This window comes from Lonchura striata, chromosome 1, assembly GCF_050655825.1.
Source record: "Lonchura striata isolate lonStrDom1 chromosome 1, ASM5065582v1, whole genome shotgun sequence".
In the NCBI taxonomy this organism is placed as follows: domain Eukaryota; kingdom Metazoa; phylum Chordata; class Aves; order Passeriformes; family Estrildidae; genus Lonchura; species Lonchura striata.
Window position 1 is genome coordinate 90,618,188 of NC_140703.1, and position 17,130 is coordinate 90,635,317.

General features: G+C 45.0%; 1 protein-coding gene across 12 annotated transcripts in view; it reads right to left on the minus strand.

Moving 5' to 3' along the window:
* The window catches only part of LOC110474635 (uncharacterized), a 66,756-nt gene that overhangs the window by 48,802 nt on the left and 824 nt on the right, over nt 1–17,130 (minus strand). For 2 of the 12 annotated variants that reach the window (XM_085558237.1, XM_085558233.1), the window contains exons 1-3: nt 8,547–10,907; nt 7,814–7,864; nt 1,631–1,712 (exon numbers count right to left, since the gene is read on the minus strand). In XM_085558237.1, coding sequence (XP_085414363.1) covers nt 1,631–1,712; nt 7,814–7,864; nt 8,547–8,752 — 339 coding nt within the window. In that variant the 5' untranslated portion in view covers nt 8,753–10,907. Of the gene's footprint in view, nt 1–1,630; nt 1,713–7,813; nt 7,865–7,999; nt 8,110–8,536; nt 10,934–17,130 lie in introns of those variants that run through there. The other 10 variants (XM_085558256.1, XM_085558250.1, XR_002466117.2 and 7 more) reach the window with 9 other exon arrangements.

Sequence of the window (17,130 nt, forward strand, 5' to 3'; positions counted from 1 at the left end):
GCTCCATATTCCCCCAGCAACCTTCTTGTGTGTGCTGTGAATGTAAGGTGGGCTCACTCCCTGCTGCCTTGTCCCCCTCCTGCACAGCCTGTTCCATGCCCAGCTGCAGCTGAGCCTACCCCAGGCTGGCCTGACCCTGAATGGAAAAATTCCCAGTTATTTCAGTGAAAAGGGCTCTGTGTCCTCAGACAAATGCAGGAGAGCAAAATTTGTGTAGGGCTATGATTTCACTGCCTGTGTGCATAGGATGTCTCCTTTCCTACACAGAGGAACGCTGGCCACCCTTCCTACTTTTTTGGTTCTCAGTGTTCATCACTGCACCTGGAGTTATCTCCCATTTACCAAGGAGTTGATTTAAGTGTCTGACTCAGTCACATATGTTTGGCTCCCTTATTCAGAGTAAGATTTGGCCTACTAGCTGTGAAAACAGCTTATATCACATGTGCTGCAAAGCCTAGCCAGAACAGGCTGAATAAAGGATGAAGTTTAATCATGGAAATGTTGACCTACAAATAGAGAACAAAATGTTAAACCACATGGTATAGGGTGCTGCACGCCCCAAATATCAAGGAGAGAAAAGAAGAATTGAACACATTTGGAAAGTAAAGCTTACTGTTTGGGGTTTAGTTGAGTTTTTTTTACTTTTTCTTTCTGCATATTCGGAGAGTCAGACCCACACTGTTCCTGCTCGCAATGACACCCTGGCATCCGAAGAACAACATAACACCCACCACAAAATGCTGCTGTTGGCTGGCGCCGTCTAAAGCAGCAAGGTTTGGTGAAGGAGGTGAGACTGCCAAAGGAGGGCGAGTGGGGGAGTCACAGAGAGTGGGACCCTGCCACCAGTGTGACTCCAGTCTATGGGACCTGAACAAACTGGGGAGAGGTAAATGTGATGAGGATTAAGACCCCTTTCATCCTGTGTCCCCAAAAACTAGTCCTGAGTTACCTCTTACAGATAGGGGGTGGGGGGATATTTCCATTATTTACACACCACCTTTCAGCTGGAACATCCTCACCTTTGTGTGTTTCACACAAAGAAGGGCAGTGTTTTTGTCAGAGAGCCCACTTCCATTTTTAATCACAGCCATCACACAAACAATTCATCTCATAGGATGGGAAAACTTTATCATAGGCTTTATTTAACATAATTTTGGGTGTTGCAAAGGACAAAGAACAATTTTTTTTTAATCAGTCATCTTGCTTTCAATAACTCGCCGGCTTTGTCTTTAGGTACACTACATTTTACACAAACGGAGTTAACAGCAGCCGGCCAGGCCTCACTGACTGACAACTGTTCTTTACAGGATTTCTATGTGCCAAGGAGCTGGACAGTAATATCCATTTGGTATTCATGGAAGGTACTTGCAGAACAATAATGACAATAATTGCTTCTGATTCTTGTGTTTACAACACTGCCAAAGTATCATTAGAGCCTTATTTATAGATAATAATGCTTATTAATCACACATATTTGAATTTTGGAATGTATTAGATTAATATTCTTTTATAACTTGGTTCTGTACTAATGCTATGAAAAGCACTTTCTGAATGCAGCCCACTGGGAAGTGCTTGCCTCGGTAAAGTAAAAGCATCCAAGCCATCTGCAGGTGAGGGACAAAGGGCATACCTCTTCCTCAGCAGGCAAACACCAAAGCCGGACACGCCAGTTCCAAAAGCAGCTCCTTTGGATTAAAATCAGGGGCAGATGCCTGAAAAAAATACCGCAAAAGATGTGACAGTAGTGTTGTTCTTGAGCTTGCTTTTTGATGCTCTATGAAAAGGTTTGTTTTCTACTGCTTTATAAAGCAACTGTGTTTGGAAGGTGAGGAATAGATCCATCTATCATCTCACTCTCTAACAACCCATTCTACCCCATGGGTGAGTTTAGCCCGGACCTTAGAATTCCTTATCAGTCAAGAGGTTGGCAGTGAGAAATATAAGAAATATATTACAAAAAACACTCCTAATTTTGGTTATTAAATAATTCCAGCTTTTCTATCTCAATGTATTCTACAGTTTAATAACATGATAGAAAGAAAATAGATTTTTTTAAAAAGACATTTTCAACACATGAAAGTGCCACCCAAATCTAAATACCAACTGCCCTGTATTCATATCCTCCTTTGTTTCCCTGTAGCCCATTACAATGGTGAAAAATACACCAAAGCAACTACAGTACTAAACTCTCCAATTTTTAGTGTGTGACCGGCTCCATAAATTCGTGTTTAAATAAATAAAGTCCAGAACAGTGTAGAATGTTTTATTGTAACTATTATTTTAAGGTAGTTATTCAAGCAAATTTGCAGAGACTGTCGGTTTAGAGATAGGATTTCCATCTGTTTGGTTGAGTTTTTTCCTTTTTACCCACCACTGATGTAGTGTAACTACTCTAACACTAGAAAGTAAAGAAACTGGGAAGCAGGGCAGTGGGCATTGTATTTTATTCTGTGTGTCCATTTTGTGTTTTTTATGGTGCTCCCTGCACAGTGAGGATAACCTGTTGCTAACTGTCGCAGCCCTATTGTCTCCAGCAATCTTTTACAGTGGCAGAAAAAAAAAAGAAATAATTAAAATGCAGAAGCTTTAAATTGTGAAGAGCACTTGTGGCTTTAGTGCAACTCCACCAGGCTGCCCTTAGCCGATATGTTTTAACAGACAAAATTACAAAGAGATGTTGTCCCTTTAAAATGTTTTATCTATTAATATTCCAGTGTGCTTTGCTTACTGTGTTTAGAAGATACCAGTATTGAGGTTTCCCAGGAACTTCAAACCTATCAAGACAGCACTGAGCACAGTCCGATAGTTTCCAATTGACGCCAGGACTTAAAATTTTTAAAACCCTAATAGAGAGATTGGAGATGAAACCAAAGCACAAAGTTGGCGTTGGGATGCGGAGGGAAGCCCTGTCCCTACAGGCTCCACACAACAAAGCGGTGCACCCCTCCCATCCCAGAGACCACAGCTCCTGCTGGGGGATGTGGGGCCGGCTAGTCCTGGGCATTGCTGGGAGGAGGGTCCCAGCTTCAACCATCACTTGCAGACAAAGGAATTATTCCCCAAGTGTGGGCACAGGGGGTGCACAGATCTTTGGATTGGGTTCCTTTTCCAGTTACAGCTGAATACCATCCAGCCAAAACTGATCCTAAAATTTGACAGTGCTGCACTGAGGGGAATTTGTTCAATAACTAGTCATGGATTTTGGTTCTTCTGCTAGTCCTCTTCTGAAAAGAAAACCCGTAGCCTCGGGTGCACACAATCTGCTACAGCATTCACTGGCAAAGAAGCATGTGCAGATACTCTCCTCTCCCCAGCTATTGGTGGCTCCCTGAAAAGTTTGCTATATTTTCCTTAGGTTTCAGAGTGTCACAGTGCAAAAAGCTGTCTCTCTAACAGGTGTTTGAAATCTGCATCTTATTCTTTCTTAATAGTAATAAAAATAGCTGGAAGAGTTCAGCACAAGGATCCTAATTTCAGAGAGGCAAATCAGCAGTGTAAAAAATCATAATTCACCCTCTGCAGATTAGAGATTTCTTATTTTCTTAACTGAATAGTGAACAATAATTTCTATTGTTTCTGTCTGGGTTTTTTTCAGGACAGTAGTGATTTAATAATTTTTTTCTACCTCTTAGAAGAAAAAGGCAAGGCAAACAGTTATCACATGAGGAAAGGTACATTTGCATTTTATATACGTATAAACCCACACAAATATAAAAACAGACATTTCTAGCTATAGAATTTTACTATTTATTATAGCCAGAGATACACAAGTCAAATTCCATGACACACTTGACTTTCAAAAGAAAAATTGGCACTTTTTTTTAATACTGAGTTTCACAATTGTCACTGAAGTCAAATGAAGGAGCAAATGCCCTTGAAAAATAATCGCTTTCCTACAGTATCCCTTTTCTGTGCCTGTTGGAATCTCTAGTATTAAAAAATTGTCTTTCTTGCACAAAATAAATAGATGACCCTACAAACATTGCTCACATGCACCAGAAATTTCAGCATGAGACAGGGTATGCAAAATCAAGTGTCAAGAAAAATCCAAGCAAACAAGCAGCAAAATCACCCTCCTAACATCAAGTGCATTTACTACAAGTTGCATTTTTGGATTTGTAGATACGGGATAGGAAAATCAAGACAGAAGAGTTTTGACTGGCTTGTTCACTAACCATATCTCAGTGGTCACAAATGATTAAAAAGGAAAATCCAACTGGAAATTTCTAAACATAGAGGAAGTTTCATAAGTGTCTTTTTGTAGTATCATTTTGTTTGCTGTATTTCTCTCTGGAACAATATTACTCTGCTTGTATTTAACATTGGGTTATTGTCAAATAATTACTCTTTCTGTTATCAGATTGCATGATTATTGTGTATTTCTCCCTCCAGATATGTATCATGAATATTTTTCTTCCTTAGTTTTATATCCTATAGAACAACTAAAATCTGGAACTTATAGTCTCCCATCACCTTCAAAGAACTGTAAGACACAAGCAGGAATAAAAATAAAAATATACCTTTTCATCTAAGTAGTCTGCTAACCAAAAGGAGAAAAAATAAGCTTTGTGTATTTCTAAATAGTCCTCTAGGAGTCTTGTACTACATGCTATATATTGTATGGTTTCTCCCCCTGTTATGACATCTCTGATTACTTTAAAAAAAAACTCTCAAAAATGTTGAGGCACAAACCTTTGTATGGAATACTTTTAGTACGCTTTTTATTCTGACAAGATTAATAATTATCCTATAAGCATGACACAGTGTTTTAAAATGTTTTTTTCAGCTATGAGTTAGGATTGTGCACATAAATGTGGAAAGAAAGGTTATTTCACAGCAGAGAAATGCATATTTAAACAAACTGTGATTAAATGGCAAAGCTGCTTAAAAAGGAAAAGCATGGTTTTTTTCCTCACCACAGTTATTCTGAATTTCAAATACCCATAGTAAGTTTCCAAAGGACACTGGGCATTTGTAATGAAAACACAAGCTACTGAAATTAATGAGAGATAATTGAGAGAACCATAGCAAATGTCCCAGAGCTTTGGCCAAAACCAGACAGAAAAAGATCAGCTTGTGTAACAAGTGACAACTGTGTCCCCTCCCCACCATCACCACCCTGTCTTCTTCTGTGGCACCTGCAACTAGCTCATAGTGGGAGCAACTGGCTATGTGGGAACCAGTCTACAGACTAAACAGGCTTTTGCTGTCCTTCAACAAGACACCTCACAAGTACTGACAGTCCTCACAGCAGCCTTACATCTTTCCCCAAGCACACAACTGCCCTTTTCGCTCAGCACACATCCAGCACTTCCCACCGATGCAGACGCAGGTATGGGGGTTTCTTGATTGTTCAAAATGCCCAGTAATGTGTGTCCTACTTCTCAGAATGTAGTGACCACAATTATTGCTGGCCTGATTCACTAGTCAAAGTGTGTAGGATGTAACCCTTAGACAGCTGAGGTGGAAGGGCAAGATCAATGTGGCACTCACATCTAACTCCATTCACATCAAATAGATGCAACAATAATCTCTCCATTGACATTAAGGTCTAATGGAAATACTTCAGGGAGTGAATGAGAGCTAGATCCTGCTCATTCCAATCAAACAAAACTCCACATGGCTTCAGTGAATGGAACAAGCAAGATTTGGCCCATCTTGAGCAGCACAGGTTTGGCTTCCAGATGCTGAGCTGTACCCATTCATTGGAGAAGGACAGTGAAAAACTGGAGCCAATAGACCTTGAACTAAGGAGACAACCAAGGGTAACACTTTGTCTGCATTTAAACGGATGGCAGGGCAAGCAGCTGCACCCAATTTGCCCCTGAGCTTTAGTGCTGGGCTTCAACCATGGTACAGTCTTTCTCCTAACTTTACTTGAAGGAGTAATTTTAAAATAATTTAATGCCAAGTGCCAGAGGGCTCACTTTTTCACAACATTAAACTGAATCATATCAACTCCCATTCTAAATATAAAATATGATTGCATTACTTGACTTCACACTTTTTATAAAGGTCCCACTGTGGTGGGGTTTCACAAGGTATAAAAGCCTATGCAGGTATTATGGACCATATCAGTCCATTTCATCCAATTAATCAGCTACTTAAAAATGTTTTTCTTGTATTGTAGTAGAAATAATAAAATAAGTGTTCGTTTTTATAATTTCCAAAATTAAATTCATATTCCATAATGACCATATTTCATGTGAAAAATAACAAGATATGCTTACATACCTGACTTTTCTTCTTTAGTGAGTTGCTTCATTTGTAAAGCGTTGCATATAAGATTAGAACCTAAAATGAATTACTTGGTTTTTCTTGATATGAAATCTTGTTTAAGTTCACAGCAATTTTAAATATGATACATTTAAAATATTAATATTTCCCATATATTATTCACTGACTTTCAGGTTTCATCTCAAGTTAGTGGCACTTCATATTTCAAAGGAAGAACTGTTTCTTTTTTTCAGTACTAATGTTCTATTAATTCACTTTGTAATATCATTCTGGTTCAGACAAATAAAACTGCACTAAATTGCTTATGCCAAGAATCATGCTAAAGTTGTTGGCACTGTATAAAATTCCATATTCCATTACTATTTTATAAGTTTTTCATATCAGTGGCATCTTTTTAGGCATAATTCATAGTCCCATTTAGTTAGTTCTAGAAGGGAAATTACATACAGAAGGATTTTTATGCTGAGATGGGGGTGTATGTAGGTATTTACAGTAAAGTCTGCAACTAAAGTGACTTTTGCAATGTACCAGATACCAACTCTCAGTGAACTATTTTAACAGCGTTTCCTTTATGAATATTTTTTATTTGGGGCAGTTTTCTCTTCCAGCATGTTTTTTATTCACACACATGTATAAACACATACGTACACATACACATACATTTGTGAAAAATAAATTTGTGTGCGTACAGAAATACTTGAAAGGCCTCATATGCATATTATGCAACATATGCCATTCATGTAATCACTACATACAAAAAGAAAATTCATTTTATAGATACAAATAAAATACATGAAAGAAGTCCTTAAAGGACCCATAAAGGCCTCAACATAGATTAATTCTCCATCATATCCAGAGAACTGAAAGAACCATGGATACAATCTAATCTTTTTATATGTCCATTTATATTTTATACTTTTTACATAAAGTCCACAAGGCCACATAGCTATTTCCAGAGATGTGGATGAAAGTTATGCCTGGATAAACTGGAAACTCTTTAATGAGTAAAGCAGCATCTAATCCTATGAAATGCCATGCTGGAGTGAAATAATTACTAAGTGCTGGAGCAAGAGTAGCAAACAGCAGTAAAATCACCTGTAAATAGATGTGAGGAGCTACAAACACAATTTAGTATTTGTATAGTTGACTTTCTCTGACTGATTTCTCTCATCAAAATCAGATGTTCAGGAGGCAGAAATCCAACTCCAAGGAATGCAGATTAATACATATATATGAATATATAGTCTGTGACTAAGTTTGCAACATTGTTAATAATGTATGCTCCTTTTCTAATGCCTAGTATTTGCTCCCTCGGCAATTTTAAAAATAAGAAAATTTGATCCAACTCTTTTAAAAAATAAATTGCAAAATAACTGATGCAAATCCCTGTCACTTGTGCACACAATGAAATTATACAGAAAGGAGCAAATGCAGGAGAGGCTCCTCCTCAAAAATAGAAACGAATGCCCTGTTCCTATATGGTCCTCAAATGGCATGATTTTGAAACATGAATTAGACCTCGAATGCAAATTAACTTCAGAAGGCAGGGAGAGAGGAAAAAAAATCAGAGACATACCAAGTCAAACGCTCCTTTTCCTGCCTATCTCGTCCGCAATGGTAAAATAGGCTAAACAAAACAAGTGCACATCAAGATACAGCCAATTAAGGAATAGAGAGCGGGGCGGGGGGGGGGAGAGGGTGGAGAGGAAGGCACCTCACTGAGCACATGGGGAGTGGGAGCGCAGCATCCCACCATACCTACCTTATGAGTGTTCAAAGGAAGACAACTGGGGTAAATTGGAGCCAGCTTTGATTTTTGCCATCCGGTTGCACCCGGGATGCGGGGGAGTGGGGTGGGCCAGAAGGGCCGGTCTGGGCGGAGGTAGACGGGTGATAAAAAAAAGTGGGGATAAATACTGAGCGAGGATGCCGAACGCTATGCAAATAGTTAGTCTTTGCTGGGTTTTTGGTATTTTTTGGCCGGGGGGGGGTGGAGGTGTGTAAGAAAGGCACCGTCAGTGGCGAGGTGAGTGGGTGTCCATGCCGTCCGCACACGCGTGGGGGAGGGCGAGGGGAGTGGTGCGGGAGCGCGGCGCGGGGCATTGCTGCCCACCGAGGGGCGCGGGGGCTGCACCTTCCCGGGAGCAGCGGCTGCTCCAGATGGGGAGAGAGGGGGTGCGGACCCCCCTGCTTCCGTCAGTCATCGCCTCCCTCACCGCCCGACCGCTTCCCCCCCGTGACGGCTGCCTCACCGCTCCCGGCGGCTCCCCGCTTAGAAATGGAGACCGGCAACTCTCACCAGAGCTCACCCGCATCCCACGGTCCTGAGGAAGGAGTCTGGGGCGGCGGGGGGAAGCGGGCGCGAGGCGTGGGGAGGGGGGGGGTGTTTGAGAGTGACGGTGAGGCGAGGAGGAGGAGGAAGGAGGAAGGCTGGGAAGAAGGGGGTGGGGGGAGACGGCTTCTGAAATGGAGCCAGCCCAAACGGGAGACGATGTTGGAAGAGGGGCTGCGTCATTTCGGGGTTGGGAGAGGGCTCAGCTCCCCTCCGCCGCTTCCCTGTCTGCAGGCAGGGAGGACAGAGACCAGGAGGCCAGGGCAGGCTGCGGGGCGCTGTGCTGCCGGGACCACCGCCGCCCGCCCTTCTCCGCAAGCCCCCGGGGCCGGGTCGGGCAAGGAAAACCCCACGCTGGGAAAAGGAACAAGCAGCCTTCGGTCTGCCTAGCGATGACAAGGGTAGGGAGAGGAGTGCGGGACTCTTCGGCCGCAAAGCAGTCGGCAGGACCGGTCACGAACGGGGGCCCGAGGCAGGGCCAGCTCCCGCGGGGGTAACAGGGTCCCGGGACGCGAGGGTAGGAGGAATGTTCGGCATTTATAACGCCGGGGGAGGCTCACAGTCTTTCAAAGTTTCAGCTGGGTGAGTGGAAATGCCTTCTGCCCCCTACACATATGGAAGCACAGCGATCTTGGGGGGGTTGGGGAGGAAGAGAAAGCAATTTTTTGTTTTTCTGCTGGACAGTGGATCTCTTTGAGCCTATTGTCATGTCCTATGGCAACAATTATAAATAAACTTTTCTTTCTGCAGAGAGGAAGTAGCTGAGTCTGAGGGTCTGAAGCTAGTGAATGACCAGCAGCTACCCTGATCTTTGCTGGCCCATGTCAGCAAGGTGGTGGCCTGGGCTGAAAGTACTGAAAGATCTAGTGGACACAGATCTAGATCCAGTACTGAAAAACTGTGGACACAGTATGCTGCATGTCTGACACTTAATAACTGGTCTGGGAATATCTTTCCTTCTTTCAACTCCTCCTATCCAGCCCAACACAGTTTCCTTCTGAAACTCATCCCCTCAAAACCTTTCTAAATTCACCTTCAAATACTCATGTTCATATATTTTTAATTTTTTTTAATTATTTTTATACCACCCCAGTGGTCCCGTGTTTAAAAAGCAAAGCTGCTCAGTGGCTTGAGATCACAGGTGCCATCATGGAGGTCTATGATGAGTGTCAGCAAAAAGCAAGAGAGAATTTAGTCCCCAGGCAAGATTATAGTGCTGGTACACAACCACATACAGCCTTGTCCAAGCCTTCTACAGCACCTGCCACAGCAAAGGTGTTGCATGTAAAGTCCTGACAATGTTGACCATAGTCATTATTGTTATGTGTATAAATATTTTAGCTTCTTTTATGACTCTGCGCATGTGTGCATGTGCAATATATGTGTGCATGCTCATACAAACACATATCTATGTATATATTCAATAGTGATGGGCCTGTTAAACTAAGTAGTGATTTCTCTCCTACAGATAGTTGTATAATACACACATAGTGATGATACCTAAGGTGTTTGGGGGTGGGGATGCATAATATCTTATAAATTTGAAGTTTTTATCAGGCAGAGCAGATTACTTTAAGCGTTCAATTTCTCAGCGATCCAATTTTATTAGGATTTACTATCATTTGTGCTGCACATCCCTGGGGAAATAATGCTTTGATTAATGTAATCCTGGGCTGGGATCCGCCACATGCCCCTCTCCCAAGAGAAGGGCCCTGTTTGACAAACAAAAATAGAGCAGCAACTATTGCAATCTGCACTCACCTTTTGCAAGCACATAGACCCACATGCACACACAGACACAAAATATAACCTTCTCCTCCCTCCAACCCCAAATACAATAGCAGCATCTCAAAACAATGTGCACTTATTCATTTACACACAATGACTCTGATTCAATGTGGGCTGTACAGTCCAGCCCTCAAATGTATAGAGACAGCCCAAAAAGGATTCTGCTCTGTCCCCCGCTGAGAAGCTGAAGCATCTCTGGGAAGCTCAATGCTTCTCTGTGTTTCAGGCCCTCCTTGGGCTCCCAACATTTCTGCCTCTTTGTTTCCCACTGCAGGGCTTGACACAAACCAATTTCAAGTCTTCTCCTTGAGACCCAGGGGCTGGAGAAGCTGTCCCTTCGAGGCTCCCTGGCACCTACCAGGGGGACATGTACCTCTCTAAACGGGCCCTGGTAAGTGAATCACAGCCAGGCACTCTGGTCAGCTCACAGGGAGAGTGGGGGAACCCAGAAAACAACATCAAGCAGAAAGATTTGTCACATACGTTTTTAAAGGGAAAAAAAGAAGTATTCCTCTGCCTTTGGGGGTTGCTGGGGTTTGAGCAGCTTTGTTCCAGCCACCACCTCCCCCCCCACCACCATCTCTCCCCCCCCCCCCCCCCCCCGCCACCACCCCCTCCGCTCCTTCTGTTTGTGTCAAAGGCTGGCAGGAACAATAGCGTTTAAACAGAAGTAAATATGCCCAGATCAGAGCCCAACCCCAGAGAAAGGGAAAGCTTTCTTTATATCCCTAGGTGAACTGGCCGTTGTTCCCCCCTTTCCTCCTTCTCCCCTCACACCCACAAAACAACGCCCATTCCCGGCAGCCCAAATAGCAGTTTAATGTTAAATTTCTTCCTTCCACCCCGCCGGAACAAAGCGGGTCCCACTGCGCCTGAGGAGGACATGCAGTCTCACAAAAAGGGCTCTGGCCGCACTTGGGCCACTCTTTCCCAAGTCCGGAGCAATAAATCCAGGGGAAGAAGGAGGGGAGGGATCTACAGTCCGGAGATAAGGACGGATGCAGTTTGCGCCGAGGTTTTCAATAAGCTGCTGCTCTCTCCTTCGTGTTTACCCACTGACCCCCAGTGCGGTGACTCAGCGATTACAGAGCACTGGGTGTCTGTGTGTGTAAGGGTGTGAAGGGGAGCGGGGGGATTTCCTCCCCCTTTTCTCTTTCCTTTCTTTCCTGATGAAAAACGCTGCAATTACATTTCTGCATGCTGATCAGAGAGTTCAAATAACAAGCCTTAAACGCGTTATCGGGCCCTTGTTAAAGAGGGAAGAGGGAAGTAAAGGGGGGAACAAAACCAGACGTATATGCCTGGATGTATGCATAGCTATATAGATACATATTTAAATGACAGACTGCTACAAGAAGAGATGGGCTGTTGTTCGGCCCGAGTGCCTTCACCCCTGGAGATGAAGGAAAAGCTTCAATTTAAAACACCAACCAAACTAGAAAAGAAAGCAAGACGTGCAAATCACTCCAGGGAAAAGTTATTTAGACGCAATCTCTAGTTTTTCCCAGCGCAAACTGACTTTCCTATCGGGTTTGATCCAGTTTCCCTGCTCCTCTTCCCCCTCCCACCCCGGGGGGAATCCATCCCTATTTCTCGTTTTCCTTCTCAGAAGTGGGTCCTGCCGCCCCGCCCGGGAGGGCGTTTGCCGGACCTCGGCGTGACCGCGGCCCGTTCCGCGCCCGCGGAAAGGCCGGCGGGGCGGGGATCGTCCCCCGGGGACGCGGGGCGGCGGCGGGCTTTCGAGTTCCACCTCCGCCCCCCACATGCTGCCCCCCTAACTCTTGGCGGGCAGCAAGAAATTGTTTCAGAAGTCGGGTGGTGGGGCTGAATTTAGAGAGGGGAGGAGGGAATAAATGCAAGGAGATGATGAATAACGTTAACTTTTGACTGTAGGAGTCATGATGGAGTTGAGCGAAGCTGCGGGGAAATATGTCATTTAATCCCAGGGCTACTGAAGTCCCTTTTATCAAACGTCATGATGCTGGAATTATACTGCTGTAAAAGCTAGTGAGTACTTAAAAGTATCCAACATCAGGCAAATGTATAGACTGGAGGAATGGATGTAAAATGAAGGCACGTACAAACTTATCACACGACCGTGAAAACCCCAAGCCGATTAGATAAATAAAAATAGATGTGCATTAAAAAAAAAAAAAAAAGGCACGATAAAGCTCTAGCTGCTGTATTCACACAAGGAGAACAGACAGCGTGTGCATGTTTGTGTGCAATGCCAAAAAGAGCAGCCTTAAGGTTGACCTACTGCAATCTGCACTGAGCTCCTCAGACAATAGACAAGTTCAAATGTCAAAAAATCTAATAATAATAACCAGAGCTGCCAAACTGCACAAACTGTTTTCTGGTGTATCACAATTATTCACCCTCATATCCACTGTAAGACTTCCAGTCCTTATGCGTGTAAAAGAAAATCTATGTAATGCATATGGATTTTTTTTTTTATCACATGTGAAACGCCATTGAGATGGCAAGCACGCAAATCGGAATGATATCATGTCTAATAAAAGCAGGGCTAAGGTTTTCACAGTCTCTTTTTAAAGATTCCAACTTGTAAATCCCCTTTTAATGTTGTTACATGCACAATTATTCTTATTAATAAAAATCCACATGTTCAAGGGTCCAGATTGAAACTATGTATCCCTCTGATTTTAACATCGGTGGGAGCATTAGGTTTCCATCATATGTAATGTGTCTACGTTGAGCTCAAGTCAACAGATAGATTGTTCCATTCATTTGGCAACTCTCATTACAGTCCGTGTGAGGTGAACCCTGAGCAAGACACGTTGGGTAATATCAAAATTATGCAGCTGGGAAATAAAGGAATCTTGCTTTGCATGTGCAGTTCTGTATTATTGTTCTAATTTATTACAGAACCCAAAATGCTTTGTTATGCTCAAAACAATAAATAAGGTTCAGAGTGAAGCCTTCAGAATAAAAGGTATGGATAAATGATCCACCTGTCTATTGTGTTTGTCATTATTATCATCAGCCTTTAAAAGTAATCTGTGTATTTTCCTATTTTCTCCAGATTGGTTAGTGTAATATCCCTAGTGCAGCTATCAACGTGGTCATAAGAACTATGAACTACAGTATGGGTAAGCTTGAAAAGCCCAGAGCAGATCACATTAGCCAAGAACGCTACGTATCTGGAAGCCAGTCAACTTCACGTTTGCAGCTGACTGCTGTATTATGCACGAATGTGTTTTACATATAGCAGACTGTATACGGAATATGTCTTTATGTTTAACATTTTAATTTGTAAATGCTAATTAGGCAGTTGGTCTCCACGGTTATATTAGTACATACCTAATCATTTCCCACTATAAGTAAATGAATACTAAATACGGTAAACACTTTCTTTTCACTATTTCCACGACAGTATCTCTTCTACATCCGTTTTCCAAAGGCGTCCATTCGGACAAAATAGGCATTTATTTTTAAAAGGGGGAGAAAAAAATGCACTCTGTAGCACTCTTACAGTTGGGGTGCCACGGCAGTCATGGAGCCGGCAACCCTGGCCAGACCGGACTCTTCCAAAAGACAGCCAGAAAAGTTTACTTTTGCCGAATTAACTTGTTGCTCGTTTTAGCGTCAGTTTTTCTCTTCGCTTGCGGTACCTAGTCTCCTGCTGCTGCTAACTGGTGCAGGCACACAGCAGAGGAGCTGTGATTCTAAATCCTGTTTTGTTTAAAATATAACGCAGGTTACGCTTGGAGGATTGAGGAAAGCCGGGGGGGGGGGGTGGGGGGGGGGGGGGGGGCGCGCAGAAGAAAGCTGGGGGAAATCCGCTCAATCCCGACCCCGGGATGATGAACTTTGCTGGGGTCTTTCAACTCCAAAACCCACCCGCTTCACAGGAGAGGAAAATGTTCACTAAACTGCAAATCTCAAGCAAGCGACCACGATTCTGAGGAGAATTGCGTTCTGGAAATATGTTTTACTAGTCTGGAATATTCCTAGAGCTCATTGCGCCAAAAGCGGTAGGTGGAAAGTTTTGTTATTGTAAATATCTCAACCATTTTACCTCACGGTCAATACACACAGAGACTTGACTCCGTTTTTCAAATGAAGACCCACGAACACTTTAAATGAAAAGTGTAATTTTTTGTAGGTCGTTTTCTGTCTTTGATTACTTTTCTCTCTCACTTTTTTTTTTTTTTTCCTATGCATGTGTTAGGCTTTTAGGCGGGGAGTTCATCTTGCCAGGTTCTATCATATTTATGGGCTGTGTGATTTCCAGGATTCCAATTGGTCTTTCCTTATGGAGGCAAGAAATAAAACTTTCCTTGTAGCACGGAAACTGGTGGGGCTCCACCACGGGGGAACAAAGTGGCTTCAAACTCCCGCCCCCGTGGCCACTGCTGCCCACCCGTCCCTGGAGGACGCAGGTGCGTTTCAGGACGCTGCAGCCACGCGGGTCCACCCGTGCCCTGTGTCCTGCCAGGGAACGAGGGCGCGGGGGGTGAGAAGTAGCCGTGTTTGCGCGGGAATTCCACAAAAAAAAAAAGTAAATAAATAAATAAAACAAAACGAACCCGCCTCCCCATACTAGAAAAATCCCGAGAACTAAAAGCCACCAACTAAACTTCTCAGTTGCAATCACTCAGCGAGGGAAGCAGAGAGAGAAAAGGAGTAAAGGAAGACTGAGAGCAGGCGCGCTCGGGGAGGGACAGAGACCCGAGCTGTGTGGAGCTAAGCTGCGGTCGCTGTCGATGTTGTGTTTAGTTGAGGTTAATCTGCGAGTGTCCCGGACGCCGAAAACTTGTGCCGGGTGCGCGGCCGGTGCGGGCAGGGCAGGAGGCGGGGGGAGCCCGGCGTTAGCTCTATCGTTGGCTCCCGCACACAGATAAGTCAGGAAGGGACCGGGGGGAGGAGTGGCCAGTTGGAGGGGGAAAGGAGGGAAAAATTAAAAGAAAGAAAATTAAAAAAAGGAAAAGAAAACTAGCCATTTTTCCAGGTTTAATCCAGCGATTAAATATTAAATAATGTAAAAAACCCGAGTCGTTTTATTGCATCTCCAGAGGCTTAAGCGCCTTATTTGGCCAGAAAGAAAAAGCCCCGCGTGGCACCCCGAGCTGCGGTGCCCGTGCCTGTGTTTAATTACCGCTCTCACTCCCTTGCAGGCCTCGGCTCCGCTGGAGGCACCGCACCGCCTGGGACACTTTCGGGTGGCCCCTGAACCGGCAGCCCCCGCTGCTGTCCCCCCGCCCGCCGGCCCCGGGAGTTGCGGGGCGCTGTCCCGACGCGGGGTCTCCTGGCGGCGGGGAGCGCCGGTGTGCGGGGAGAGCCGGTGTGCGGACAGTGCCGGTGTGTGGGGAGAGCCGGTGTGCGGGCAGCGCTGGTGTGCGGGGAGAGCCGGTGTGCGGACAGTGCCGGTGTGTGGGGACAGCCGGTGTGCGGGGACAGCCGGTGTGCGGACAGTGCCGGTGTGCGGGGACAGCCGGTGTGCGGGGAGAGCCGGTGTGCGGGCAGCGCCGGTGTGCGGACAGTGCCGGTGTGCGGGGAGAGCCGGTGTGCGGGCAGCGCCGGTGTGCGGACAGTGCCGGTGTGCGGGGACAGCCGGTGTGCGGGGAGAGCCGGTGTGCGGGCAGCGCCGGTGTGCGGGCAGCGCCGGTGTGCGGGGACAGCCGGTGTGCGGGGTGTCCCGGTGTGCGGGGTGTCCCGGTGTGCGGGCAGCGCCGGTGTGCGGGGTGTCCCGACGGCGGGCAGCCCCGGTGTGCGGGCAGTGCCGGTGTGCGGGGTGTCCCGGTGTGCGGGTGTCCCGGTGTGCGGGGTGTCCCGGTGTGCGGGGCCGGCCCCACCGCCCCGCCGCCCTCAGCCCCCGCCCGCGCGCGGGGAGGGGGCGTCGCGGGGCGCCCCCTGGCGGCCGGCCGGCGCCAGGCGGAGCGCGCCCAAAGTTGATTTTGTTCAGCAAGCCGTATCGTATAAAATTAACGACAGCCAATAAAATTAGCTTACATGTTTCAACCGTAAAAGTCCAAAACAAAATAAAGCTAGTTTTAGTGAAGCTAAGAAGCTCTGCTCTGGCCCCGTTCTCTCTGGCTTGAACTGGGGTCCTTTTATCTAAAGCCCAGTGCACAAACATATAGCTTAATGTGACTAGTGTTCTTCCTTTTATTTCTTTCTCTATGGCAACCAATATGTTCTGCTCAGAAATGTTCCCCCATCAAGGAAACAAATGATCTTGAGGGAGCAGCTCTATACGGCATCTGTTCCGATGGAGCACACAGAGTTAACCCCAGTCAAAAGAGACGCTGGGCACGTCAACAAGAAGTGGAAAATGAGCGATTCTTCTCCCCCCCAAATTGAAACCTATACCTCCGTAGTTTTACAAGCCATTTTATTGATTTGGCGATCGACCGTTTCCAAAGAAGTAACTAATTCTAGGAAATTACAATGATCACCAGCTATTGTGTATCCAAAAGAGCAGCCCAGAGGTGGCAAGGAAAAAAAAAAATGCAAAAATCAGGGTAAAATTAAAATAATTTAAAGTCATATAATGGGATATTTAAGGTTCTGTAAAGTTTTCAGGAGCGGTATCTGGCCTGTTAATTTAATCCTACATTATTTATCACATTATTTATCACACTGACCCAAAAGCTATAGAAGAGTTTCAGATCATCAGACTACACCTCGCAATTGGATGGAATTCGGGGACAGCGGAGAGACAGGCAAGATTGTCAAGAGAGAGAAACAAAGTGAAATCTGGTCTGTAATCCTCCAGCCCCAATCTCCTTGGAGAATAAAATGAAGGGATG